Below are 13,745 nucleotides of genomic sequence, written 5' to 3' on the forward strand. Positions count from 1 at the left end.
CCCAAAGTACAGATTTAATCATGTCACCCTTACTCAATAAACTCCACTTTCTCCCTGTCACTTACAAGATCAAATATAAAAATCCTGTTTGACAGTTAAAGACTTGTAATCTGCTCCCTACCCCCTACATTTTCAAGTGTTTTATACTCTATATCCCATTTCCACATATTCTTGAAATCAGTGACACTGGTCTTATTAATCTTTCTCACACAAGGCACTGTGTCTCTGTTTTGGACATTTTCACTGGCTGTTTCCCATCCATCAAATACTCTTCCTTCCTCATCTCTGCCCCTTGGATTTCCAGAAGTCCCAGGTAAATTCCTACCTTCTACATAAAAGTCTCTCTTGTTTCCTTTAATGTTAGTGCATGCCCTCTGTGATTGTTTTGATTTACTCTGCATATAGCCTGTTTGGATATGGTTATTTTTATGTTTTCTCCTCCATTATATTATAGTCTTTTTGAGACTAGGAACTGCCTTCTGTCTTTTTTTGTATTTTGAGCTTAGCACTAAGACTTGACACATGGAAAACATTTAATAACTGTTTTTTGACTAATTAACATCATGCCTGTGCAGGAATCCCCTCTATGCTATTCCCAAATGGTATGGCAGACCCTCCTTTAAAAAGGTAGTGATGGGGAAACTGCTACATTCTATATAGTCCATTCCACTTTCAGACAGCTCTAGTTGTTAAAACTTGAAAAAAAAAAGATCCCAAATCTTCCCTTCATTTCTCTGAATATTGTACCATAGAATATTAAAAAAACCAGACAATTAAAAAACAATAAATCCCATGTAATAAATCTGCTTCAGATATTTAAAGCCACCAGATATTGGTAACATAGGGAAAAAAAAACAAAACAAAGCAAATAAACAAACAAAAAACTGTCTTACATAGAAATTTGCAAAAAATCAATTTGAAACTAAAAGAACAATGGAATTTCACCTAGAAAATATTACACCACATCATGAGCTTACTAAGAAGCTTACTACCTTCACATATTTCCCCAAAGAGCCTTAATATAATAAAAAGAATATATAAAAGGTTACTTACAGGCTGACCAGCATCTCCATCTTCACCCTTATCACCACCAACACCATCTTGACCCTAAAAGAGCAATAAGAGGAAACCTAAATGATTTGTAGTAGTTTACCTTTGGTCACCACTTTTTGCCAGAAATGAAAATAGAGTAAGCTATTCCAATTAATATAATGTCAACATTTATTAACATCACGACAGATTGGACAACCAGAGGCATGACACTGCCCCCAGGCCAGAAGAAGGAGTAGCAGTTCTGCAATCTTAAGTGAAATTGTTGGAATTTAGTTTAATTGAGTACTCAAAGAACTCATTATAGACTTGAACATTCTTGATTCAGGGGAATGACATTATCAAGAAATATTCTTTTCCATAGAAAAAGACCTGTCAGGAAGAGGATGAAGGAGTCAGAAAGAACACGGAGTCAGAAAGAACACAATAATTCTGCCACTTATTTCTATACATACTCCACCATTAAAACAAGCTCTCATGCCATGCTTCTCTATCAGCTCATAACCTCCACCTCCTTCCCACCTGTAATCTGGATTCTATCCTTTGATCCCTTGGTTCTAATAAACAATCTCTTGCCATATTTTTCTTGCACTCATTCTTACAGGACACTTTCCTATCAAAACCATATCATTCCAGTTGATGCCATATTTCCTTAATAATAAGAAGTACTTATGTAAATTATGTATTTTATCCCCTCTCCCCCATTAGAATCTAAGCTCCTATAAGGGCTATCTTGTTTTCTTAAGCAAGTCAGCTCTTAGCATCATATCTAGAACATACGTAAGTAAGTAGCAAATAATCAGTGTATCTGTTCATTCAACTATTTATCTATCATCTAGCTATGTCTTAACTAAAATAAAGATATATTTTGTCCATTTCCAAAGAATCACAAAATATGGCTCCATATTATATTCAAATGTAGGTCCATTTTACTATAGAAACAAAAGCAACAATGAGGATATATTGTTCTAAAGGATTTTTGCTTTCTAGGATACTTACAGCAGGTCCTGGTTCACCAGGAGGACCAGGATCTCCAGGGAAGCCAACAGGACCCTAGAAAAATTGAAAAAATGAAAAAAAAAATTAGTCAGCTAATGAATTCCAACCAAACAAAACAGTTGAAAAAGCCTTTAAAAACCTCTCCTTCCCAAGGGCATCTAGGTGCTGCAGCTAGCCAACCCTGAAGTCAGGAGGACCTGAGTTCAAATCTGGTCTCAGACACTTAACACTTTCCAATTGTGTGACATTGGACAAGTCACTCAAGACTAATAGCCTCAGCAAAAAACAAACAAACAAACAAACAAACAAAATCCTTTCTTCAGCTCTATTTTTGTACAATATATTTCCCTTATTATTGACTCTGAAGCTCTAGATCTATTAAATACAACTCTTGAAAACTCTCTTAGAGACTTAACATCAGTGCCTTGGTTTTAAGGTACTTGGTTCACTTACTGGGTTGCCTTTAGGTCCGTCATCTCCTGGGGGTCCTTTGATTCCTGGAGGTCCTGCAGCACCAGGAGGCCCTGCTTCACCTTTTTCTCCTCGTTCACCTTTTGGACCCTGCATATTATAATAAAAAAGATATATTTAAAGGTTCTATACCAAAACATGTTAGAGAGAAAATGATGGCAATCAATTTAAACTTTCTCATTTATTTGAAGAAAATCAATTTTCTATTTTACAGTTACATTATTTGAATTTTTATTTGACTGCTTCAGTACCAAATTTTAGGGAAAGTACATATCAAAAATGTTTTAAGTGCCTTATATAATAAACAGGTTGTAGCTTGAATAACATTTTTATTGAAATCATGTTTTCTTCATCTTTAAATAGTTAGAAGTCAAGATGGTTACAATCATGAAACAATTTGGTTTTACATATAGAGAATCTGTACTTAAGTAATGGTAAGAAATCAGTCCAATATCATTAATGAGTAAAGAATATTTTCAATTTGTTGTCCTCTTTAATAATAATAAATTGAATACTTACACCAGGACCAGATTCACCAGGGGGGCCAGGATTTCCTGCTTCTCCAGGTTCACCCTATCATTTAAAGATATGTATGTATGAAATATGAAAGCCAAATAAACATTAACTATGAAGAAGATTAGTCTAATTTGAATTTTCCCCTTTTTCATATAATTTTGTTTTTCCTATTAGAGACTGTTTGGTAAACTAGACAACTTTAGTAAAAGCATTGGTTTTAAGTGCTTAATAAATGGCTGGTCTGTCTGTTTGTCTAGTCATAGAATTTTAGAAGCAGAAGGTGTTAATCCTGATTTGGGACATTATGGAAAATGATCTAGATCAAGGGTAAATTAACTTATTAAAGTCACATAACTAGTTGATAATGAAATATGAACTAGAACTTAGCTTTTCTATTAGGTCAGTCTTCTTTCCACAATTAATAGGTGCAGGTAATTTATTCTATTAATCATTGGCAAATAATTTTAATCAACCAATAAACATATATTCAGACTTGAAAACTTGTCTTGCTAGGTAAAAATATAAATGGAATGGTTTCTAGCCTGAAGAATATTATATTAAACAAAATAAGAAGTATGCATGTAAATTTTTAATATATACATATACATGTATGCATATATATATATATATATATACACACACATATATACATATGCATATATATTTAACACAAGAAATTTGAGGGAGGAAGCATCAGCAGATATGAGGATCCAAAAAGGCTTCTTGTAGAATGTGGCATATGAACTGAAGTTTTGAGAGTTGGAAAAAAAAAGGGAAAAGCATTCCAAGTTCAAGGAACATCTCATACAGAATCTTGAAAATCAGAGATATTTTGTGTGTGAAAAATAGCAAGGCTATTTTAGGTAGATTAAAGAATACATAAAGGGAGATAATGCATATTAAGATAGACAATAGATTGATATTGAAGGCAGGTTGTTAACTAACTTATATGCTTTATTTCCTATAATAAAAATAAATTATTATTATGAAAATACTGTAGCATTTGATTCTCTAGAATTCTAGTGAAGGAAGTGTTATTAAAAATGGTTAATAATTTCAAAACAAGAAAAGACTTCAGGCAAATAACCTGAGCCAGATGAAAAGCCATATTTTAAGGGAAATTATATAATTCATGAACATGTATATAATATATTTCAAATCCTTTCTTTGGACTCATTCTTCCCACAGTTATTAATGAATGACATTTTTCCCTAGCTCAGTGGACTGATAAACATCTTCTAGCACACTCTTGTTACTATAATGCCCCATTTACAAATCTGGGAAAATATAAAAATCTGTTACCTTTCAGAATTATTCAGGTAAAAATTATATCTTTCATTCTTACAGGGCTATTTTATTCCATTTCTAACTTGAGTTAGAAAACATGAATTCCAAAAACTCCTTCAACTGTTTTGAGTGTCCTATAGATTCTAATTTTCTTGAGGGTAGGGACTAGTTTTTAAAATTTTGTCTTTATATTTCTAATGCCTTACATATAATATGTGCTGTTGGATTGGATCACCATCTCCAAATGATAACATCTTTTAAAACAATTCCCTAACCATCCAAATTAGTATTAATATGCTGAGTTATGTTGGACATTTTTTTTTTTGTTATCTATTGGATATTGCTGTTGTCCTTCATTCTTGAATATAATATGACATCAGGGAGGTGATGCTATAACATGCAAGTGAATTAGATTAAAGTGAAGGAGAACTGTTCAAAGTCACCAATCTCACTTTTTCCTCCAAAGCCATCTGGGTCCTGATATAGGTCAGGATGACTGGAGATGACCCCGGATGCAGTGGGAGAGCTTGGTCTTTTTAAGCTAAGGTCTTCTACAGGTCTCAGTTTGGCTGAGGCAATGCCCAATTAAAGCGAGGTAAGAAATGAGGCACACATATACACCCATATCTTAATCTGGGAGGAGAAGATCCTTAGGGTTTCTGGCCGAAAGAGAAATAAATGCTATTTACATTCACTATTTTCATCATCAGCCTAATGTCATGGTGCTTATCTGAGAGTATGAAGAACAAATGATTAGATTAGGCCTGGGTTAGTATGCTCTACTGGGGACCCAATTGGAACTGGGTAATATAACTTATTTTATTTTCTTCTTTTTTCATCTTTTCTCTTCTTTTTCCTTTCCTTTCCTTTTCCTCTTCCCACAGAGGGCACCATATCTTTAGCTGTGAGTTCTCTGCCCAAAGGGATGTAAATTTTGATCACTGAAACTTTGGGGTTTACAGTTTAGGACCATTGCTGGCACCCAAATCACTCTGGTTCTCATTGATGGACAGACAGTAGGGTCCCAGGCCAGTCCCACTTGGTCATTATTTGAGCACTGATTGGCTCAGAGTGAATGTAAATGGCATCTATTAGATAATTATTTTTGGAAGACTTTAAAGATAAAGTTTTCCCAATTACTTGCTTTGTATGCTGACCAATGATAAAACTTTTAAATTATTCCCAGTATGGACTAAGCACAGATTGCATATATAGTTATCTTTACAATAAGGTAAAGGGACAGATGTATCTTAGAAACTCAAGACAGCACTTACTCTGCATCATACTAATCCCAAAGCACAAAAACATACTAAAACACCCTCTTAGGATGTTATTAGGGACAGGTAAAATATCTTTACTGAGTACATATTATCAACTTTTCACTTTTGTAATTCAAAATAGATAATGGGAGGCAAGATGGTAAAGAGCAGACAGGTCTTTGTCTTAGCTTTTCTTGGTTTACCTCAGAATCAACATCAGATCAAGTCTCTAAATTAGTTTTGGTACGACAGAACCATAAATATTTAGAGTGTAACAAATTTTCAATAGAAGATATTTTAGAACTTCAGGGGAAAGTTTGTCTCAATAGTGCAAGGGTTAGGGGGAAGTGGTTGCAACCCAGCTTAGTTGCAGGAAGACCCAGGGTGGAGATGCCTCAATAGGCAGGGGAATCTAGTGGAAGGCTCTTAAACAAAATACAGCAGCATTTGCTACTCTGCCCTGGTTCAGAAGCCAGTATATCAGCTGCAAGGCTTCCAAAACAATTACAGAAGACAAATAGAGAGGCTCTGAACAGTAGCATAATGTAGAACTTAGCCATACCCACACAGCATGAGAAAGAAGCCAGCAGCACTGGCTCCAAGACAGTGTAAGCCACTGTTGCCTGCAGAGGGAGCATGGGGACAATCTCCCCTTTACCCTCAGAGCTGACCTTGATCTTTAAAAATAAGCAAAAAGCCAAAAAAAAGCTCTGACCATAGATAGTTTTTATAGAGACAGGGAAGAATAGACCTCAAACTCTGAGGAAACTAAAGGCAAAACATCCCCCGATGAAGCCTCAAAGGGTGATAAGAGCTAGTCTCCAAATCAAAAGGCTCTTTTGGAAGAATTCATAAAGGATCTTAAAAGATCCTTAAAAGATCTCTGAAAAAAAGAAACACAGAAATTGTCTGAAGAAAATCATTCCTTACAAAATAGTTTTGGCAAAATGGAGAAAGAGAACAACTTCTTGAAAAACAGAATTTGTGAAATGGGATAAACATCCAATAAACAAAACAATTCATTTAAAAGTTCAATTAACCAAATGCAAAAGGAGAATTAAAAAAGATAACTGAAGAAAATAATTCATTAAAAATTAGAATTAAATAAATGGAAGTGAATGACTCAATGAGACATCAAGAATCTATCAAACAAAACCCAAAAAAAGAAAAAAAAAGAAAAAAAATGTAAAATGCCTTACTGGAAAAATAACTGTTTTTGGAAAATAGAACCAGAAGAGACAATCTAAGAATTATTGGACTACTTGATAAAAAGAAGAGCTTATAAAACATCTTTCAAGAAATCATCAAGGAAAACTATCCTGATGTTCTAGAACCAGAAGGTAAAATAGACATTGAAAAAATCCACTGATCATCTCCTAAATGAAACCCCCAAATGAAAACTCCAAGGAATTTTGTAGCTAAATTCCAGAATTTTCAGATCAAGAAAAAATTGCAAGTAGCCAGAAAGAAACAATGCAAATATTGAGAAACCACAACCAGGATTACTTAGGACCTAGCAGCTTCCACTTTAAAAGATGGAAGAGCTTGGAATATGATATTCTGGAGGGTAAAGGAACTTGGACTGCAACCAATAATCAACTATCCAGCAAAATTAAATCATTTGGGAAGCAAAAGATGAACATTCAGTGACATAGGGGATTTCATTTATTTTTTTGCTAAAAAGACCAGTGCTAAACATAACATATGGGTTTCAAATACAGAACTCAAGAAGCATAAAAAACTAAAAAGGGAAGAAAAAAATCTATGTTTTTAAAAGGCTAAAATGTTTATAATCCTATATGGGAAGATGATATGTTAAACTATTGAAAACTTTATCTTTGTTAGGGGTATACTTAGAGGGTATAGGTATAATTTGTCTTTACTCTGATGATATCAAAAAGAAACTAGGAGTGAAAAAAGGATTGTACTTGAAGAAGAGGAAAGGGGAGATAAAATGGAGTAATTTATATCACATAAAGAGGTAAAAAGACCTATTAAAATTGAGCAAAAGAAGAGAAAGGGATGAGTATTGTGTGAAACTTACTCTCATTGGATTTGGTTCAAAGAGAGAATATCAGACATATTTAGTTTGATATGGAAAGTTGTCGCATCATAAAGGAAAATAGGAGGAGAAAGGAGAAAGGAAAGGCAAAGAAAATAGAAGGGAGAACAGAAGTTAGAAGGGGAAAAGGAGAAGAAAGGGGAGAGGAGCTATAAAAGGGGATTGCAGATTGAGGGATGTGGTGGTCAAAAACAAAACACTGGGGAAGAGGGAAAGGGAGAAAGGAAAAAGAAGTATAATTGGGGGAAATAAGATGGCAGGAAATACAGAATTTGTAATTTTAACTGTGAATGTGAATGGGATGAACTCTTCCATAAAACAAAAGGGGGTATCAGAATGGATTAAACATGGGATGGGGAAAGGGAAGGAGAAAAGTTCGGAACACAAGGTTTTGTAAGGGTGAATGTTGAAAACTATTTTGCATATATTTTGATAATAAAAAGTTATTTAAAAAATTAAAACTGCACAATATACAAGTCTTTGACAAGATGATAGAGCTATTGGATTGAAATTGAAACTGTTAACTTAAAAATTACTGTTTTCTCTTTCAAGATGAATTGTTAATCTGCTTAGTAATTTAAGATCAATTAGACCTACATATCCCAGTATTTGCATTATTTGAAAAGTCATAAATCATTCAGACAGCCAACAGTAATGGAATTATATGTAAGGCATGTTTTCTAGTACATCTTAGGAGCTGTTTGTTCTTGTCTTATGAATAAATTTTAATGAATTTATTAGCAAAATAACTAAAGCAACTGTAAAGCTGCCTACAACAGTTTCATTATGGAAAAAAAAAAACATTTTGCACTTATAAATGTTCTAACTTTTCCCATTATTTCATAGAAATCTCTTGCAAGTTTATATAATTTTGCTCATGCATCACTGTATGTCCAATATAGTAACCTAGACCTTTGTAAAAGTTTTCTGGCCCCACTTATGCTAGATAAAAGTGGCTCTCAAATATAGTGCTTCTTGGGAGGCGCAAGATTCAATACAATTGCTAGCCTTCTTTACTCTGACACTTCCTGGTACAGGCCCTTATCCACTTATTCCCAGCATATTTCAATAGTTGTCTTCACTGTCTCAAGTCTCTTTTCATTCTACTCTATCCTCTATTCCAAATTGTTTTGACAGATTAGTAGCTATCAAAATAATCTTTCCAAAGTACAAAGCTCCCTGTCACCTCCCTACTCAATAAGCTTCAGTGACTCCCTAAGATGAAAGAGATATTCCATTTCCCAATTCTAAGCATTTTCACTGATTATTCCCATTATCTAGATTTCTCTCCTCTGCCTCATGGTTTCCTTCTAAAATCTCATTTTCTATGAGAAGTCTTTCATGATCTCTCTCTGTTAGATGCCTTTCCTCAATTAGTTATCTCTAATTTATTAAATACATATCTTGTTTGTACATAGTTACTTATATATTGTCTTCCCCATTAGGATGAAAATTTCTTGAGGACAGATAATTGTTTTTGCTTTTATATTATTAACATTTAGTAGAATACCTAGCACATAATAGACTCTTAACAAATTCTTACTAATAAACAAATTTTGTATTATTATCATAGATTTAAAGCTACAAGGTACTTTAGAGGCAATTTCATATAGATCCCTCATTTTGCAAAGAGTAAAACATAGGGCCCTGGGAAAGTAAAAAGACTTGCTCAACATCACACTGTCAATGACAGTCAGCATTTGAATCTAGATCATCTCTTAATATGGTACCACACTCCCTCTAAATAAAATGACAAAAGACTTCATTATATCCAAGTTTTTTCTTATTTGTCACACTTGTTTCTTGGTGTTTCAATGAAGATTGTCTAGAAGAGATTTCTAGTTTTGGGTCAAGGTCAGAGTTAAATCAATAGAGCTAGCATATTTGAGGAATATTAGCAATGAAAATAATTATTATAAGAAAGGACACTATTTCTTTTTTTAAAAAAGTTTCTGACATCTTTGGTGATTGTTTTAAAAGTAAAAGTTGACTTAATGAAGCACAGAAAAAACATGAATATTAATCATAGAACACTTCTAAACATAACAATTGCTTAAATCATGTTTTTCACACTTCAAAGGATGAGATGTTTTCTAATACTTTCTATTATTTCACTGTGGGGGTAATTATTCTATAGAATTAAATAACAAAATTAGAATGTTTTGTTTTTAATTCTTGAAGTAAAAATACATTAAATGTAATAAGATAAATAATAGTGGGCTGAGGATCTCCATCTTTTAGTAGTGCTCAAATCTAAAAGCTAAACTTTTTTGTTTCCTCTAGATCTTATCATGATGCTCCAAAGTGAAGGAATACATATTTTGAATCTCTTCGCTTTGAAAATGTTTTCCAGAAATATGGTTCACTGATCCCATGTCAAAATCTTCTCTTGAAGCTTCTGAATTTAATATTCTTATCTATAGTTCTATAAAAGTTTTCCTGTGTGTCTAGAAATCATGTGTGTTCCCTTAGTAGAGACTTTTCAAAAATTAAGGGGAGATAATTTGCTCTTTTGATAGATAATTTGCTCATTTGATCTCCATCCAGAAAATATTCTTTCAAGAATTAATCTTCATGTATATTCTTTCAGTTATACATTGAGAGAAGTTTTCCAAAAGAGTATTATATAGGTTTTACTATGGAGGTCAATAGGCCTCTTTGTAACAAGAATAATGCAACTTACTTTAAGTCTTTAAAAGACTTTTCTCTCAATAACCCAGAAAAGTAGTTAAAGCAAACCAAAAGAGATGAAGGAGATGAAAGAAAATGGAAAATGACTTATGTTTACAAAAATATTTAGTTTTTGTTTTTTGTTCATTTGTTGTTGTTGTTGTTAAATAGTAAAAGACTAGAAAATTAATAGTGTATCTATGAAATAGGAAATGTTAGAAAAAATTATAGTAGCTAAATGTAATGGAATAATACCATATTATGAGAAATGGTGAAACAGTTTTACAGAAACAGGGGCAGACTTGTATGAAATAATGCAGACAGAAGAGTTATAAGATAACAAGAATAGTGTTAAAAAGGAAAGACATGAATGCTGATCAATACAATGATAAACCATGATTCTCAAGGACCAATGAGGAAGATTGCTACCCACCTCCTGGCAAAGAGTTAGTGGACTTAGTGTATAGAATAGTATATATGTATATTTAAGTGTACATATACATATGTGTGTATGTGTATATGAAATATATACATACATATATTTAAACATAATCAATGTGGAATTTGCTTGATCATGCAATTTTTATAGGATTTTCTTTTTTTTATTTTAATAAGGGGGGAAGGTAGGAGAAAGATTAAAAACATTTTTGTCTATCAAAAATAAAATTATTTAAAAAGTGTTTAGCATTGTGCTAAACACTTTACAAATATTATTTTACTTGATCAAGCAACATAACAACCCTTAGAAATAGATGCTATGAAGATCCCTATTTTACAATTGATGAAACTGAGGCTGGAAGGTTAAATGATTTGCTTAGAATCACATAGATAATTACCTGAAAATATATTTGAACTTAGAAGATGGGACAGAGTTCAACAGATCAGAACTGTGGATCTGTGTTCTAGAGATTTAATAAAGATGTTGGTGGGGACATATCTACATGTACATGTACATGAAAAATATCCTCTTTATCATTAGCTACCCATCATTAGATAATGAATATATGACTCCTCTATAACATTCTGATCACAGTTTAGAGATCAGAAACCTAAGAAGTAATTTATCCAATCCAAGCAATGGTAGCTGCTGGGATAATGATAATTTTTCTTACAAAAATACATATTTGCCCATATGTCCTGAAATAGGGGAAGTTCATGGACAATGTTCCTAAGCCTCAAACTATCATATTTTGGTCTCCTAGATAATATAATCAGAGCCTAGTTTTTTTTAGATGGACAAAAGCCATTTCCTGCTCAGTGCCAGCCTTGGGTTGCTTAATGGGTGATCCCAAAGTTAAAAGCTCCCCAGAATTCAAGAGATTGAGCACTGGATCTTAAACAAAGAGAAGGGGTATTTTTTAGAAGCTTTCCACCTTTTTTGTGTGTTGTGCTCAACTATGGCAGTACTACAAAGCTGGAAGACCACTGGAAGACCATTTTCCCTTTTATCACTAATGCTAGTGAAAAAAAAAAGACTTGAGAAACTTACAAAAAAGATGGTAGTAGAAGTTGATATGGGAGCAAATGATGTCTTGACCAACATATACAATAAATGCAGATAATATTAAACTTATATAAGCAAAATTCAACTTTATCAAGACTTATGTTTTGTCATTGAATAATTTACTGATCTAATAGCTTTTCAACTGTGCTAAAGGTGATAAAATGCATTGATGCATTCACCAAGGAAGCAAAGCTGATTTTTAGAATTCTCTAATCAAAGGTGAATTATCACTTATGGTTCCTGAAGGGAGATCTTAAAGTTAGGAATTTATATCTATCAAGTTCTCTATCCCATAAATAATACCAGATGAAAATAGGGCAAAAGAAAAGATCCATTAAATTTTCTGGGGTGAATAAATTTAGGAGTAATAGAACATAGTTGGAGTGTAAGAGATACACAAATCACAAACTTTGCTTGACAGAAATGTTCTCAGTGGATTCAAATTTGGCAGGCTATTGTTAGATAAAGTTTTTACTGAAAAGGAGCAAGGTGGAAAGGGAGTTTCCTAAAACTCTAAACATCTGGCATACACTTTATCTTCAACAGTAAGACTGAAGACAAAAACATAAAGGAGCAACTAATTTACTTTTTTTTTTTTTTAATGAATACAAGAACTTTGGGAAAAAGCAAAATGATCTGGAAGGAGCAATACATGTTTTCAGTTTGCTTATATAGGCAAGAATAAATCTGGAGTAGTTCTTACAACCTTAATGTCAGCATTAATGCATACAGTCATGAAGAAATTAGCTCACTGGAAAAATAAGTGTACTGAGCTGCTATCAACTGTCTAACACAATGATGAAATCACTTAGCACAGTACATGGTACATAGAGATATTTAATAAATGTTTATTAATTAGTTGTTACATATTTACATCTGAATTTTCTTTTGCTAGTCTCAATTATAGAAACTATGATCAACTAAAAGTGAATCCCACACATACCCTAAATCTATTATAATGTGCAAACTTGGAAAAATAAAAGAAGGGAAACCAGAATTCAAATTTAGGTGTGTAGTTTCTATTAGTGTGTTTCTGAAAACTAGCCAAGATAAAGCCATAAGAATCAATTATTAATAAACAAATAATAAATAAATTACTTTAAAAGTTTACTATAAAATTGAAACTATTTCTAGCCATATGAAAAGATGCTCCAAGTCACTATTAAGCAGAGAAATGCAAATTAAGACAACTCTGAGATACCACTACATATCTGTCAGATTGGCTAGAATGACTGGGACAGATAATGCGCAATGTTGGAAGGGATGTGGGAAAACAGGATCACTGATACATTGTTGGTGGAATTGTGAATATATCCAGCCATTTTGGAGAGCAATTTGGAACTATGCTCAAAAAGTTATCAAACTGTGCATATCTTAATCCAGCAGTATTACTACGGGGCTTATATCCCAAAGAGATCTTAAAGAAGGGAAAGGGACCTGTATGTGCAAGAATGTTTGTGACAGCCCACTTTGTAGTGGCCAGAAACTGCAAACTGAGTGGATGCCCATCAATTGGAGAATGACTGAATAAATTGTGGTATATGAATATTATGGAATATTATTGTTCGGTAAGAAATGAATAGCAGGATGATTTCAGAAAGGCCTGGAGAGACTTACACGAACTGATGCTGAGTGAAATGAGCAGGACCAGGAGATCATTATATACTTCAACAACAATACTATATGATGATCAATTCTGATGGACCAGGCCATCTTCAGCAATGAGACTAATTAAATCAGTTCCAAAAGAGCAGGAATGAATTGAACCAGCTATACCCAGCAAAAGAACTCTGGGAGATGACTAAGAACCATTACATAGAATTCCCAATCCCTCTATTTTTGTCACCTGAATTTTTGATCTTTACAGACTAAATGTACACTATTTCAGAGTCTGATTCTTTTTGTATAGTAAAATAACTGTTTAGAC

The 13,745-nt window shown here is 33.1% G+C and overlaps 1 protein-coding gene across 2 annotated transcripts in view; it reads right to left on the minus strand.

The window, feature by feature from the left end:
- Positions 1-13,745, minus strand: part of COL11A1 (collagen type XI alpha 1 chain) — a 256,417-nt gene that overhangs the window by 41,753 nt on the left and 200,919 nt on the right. For both annotated transcript variants that reach the window (XM_031967174.1, XM_031967173.1), the window contains exons 50-53: positions 3,040-3,093; positions 2,503-2,610; positions 2,050-2,103; positions 1,054-1,107 (exon numbers count right to left, since the gene is read on the minus strand). In XM_031967174.1, coding sequence (XP_031823034.1) covers positions 1,054-1,107; positions 2,050-2,103; positions 2,503-2,610; positions 3,040-3,093 — 270 coding nt within the window. The remainder of the gene's footprint in view (positions 1-1,053; positions 1,108-2,049; positions 2,104-2,502; positions 2,611-3,039; positions 3,094-13,745) is intronic.

This window comes from Sarcophilus harrisii, chromosome 4 (assembly GCF_902635505.1).
Source record: "Sarcophilus harrisii chromosome 4, mSarHar1.11, whole genome shotgun sequence".
Lineage (NCBI taxonomy): Eukaryota > Metazoa > Chordata > Mammalia > Dasyuromorphia > Dasyuridae > Sarcophilus > Sarcophilus harrisii.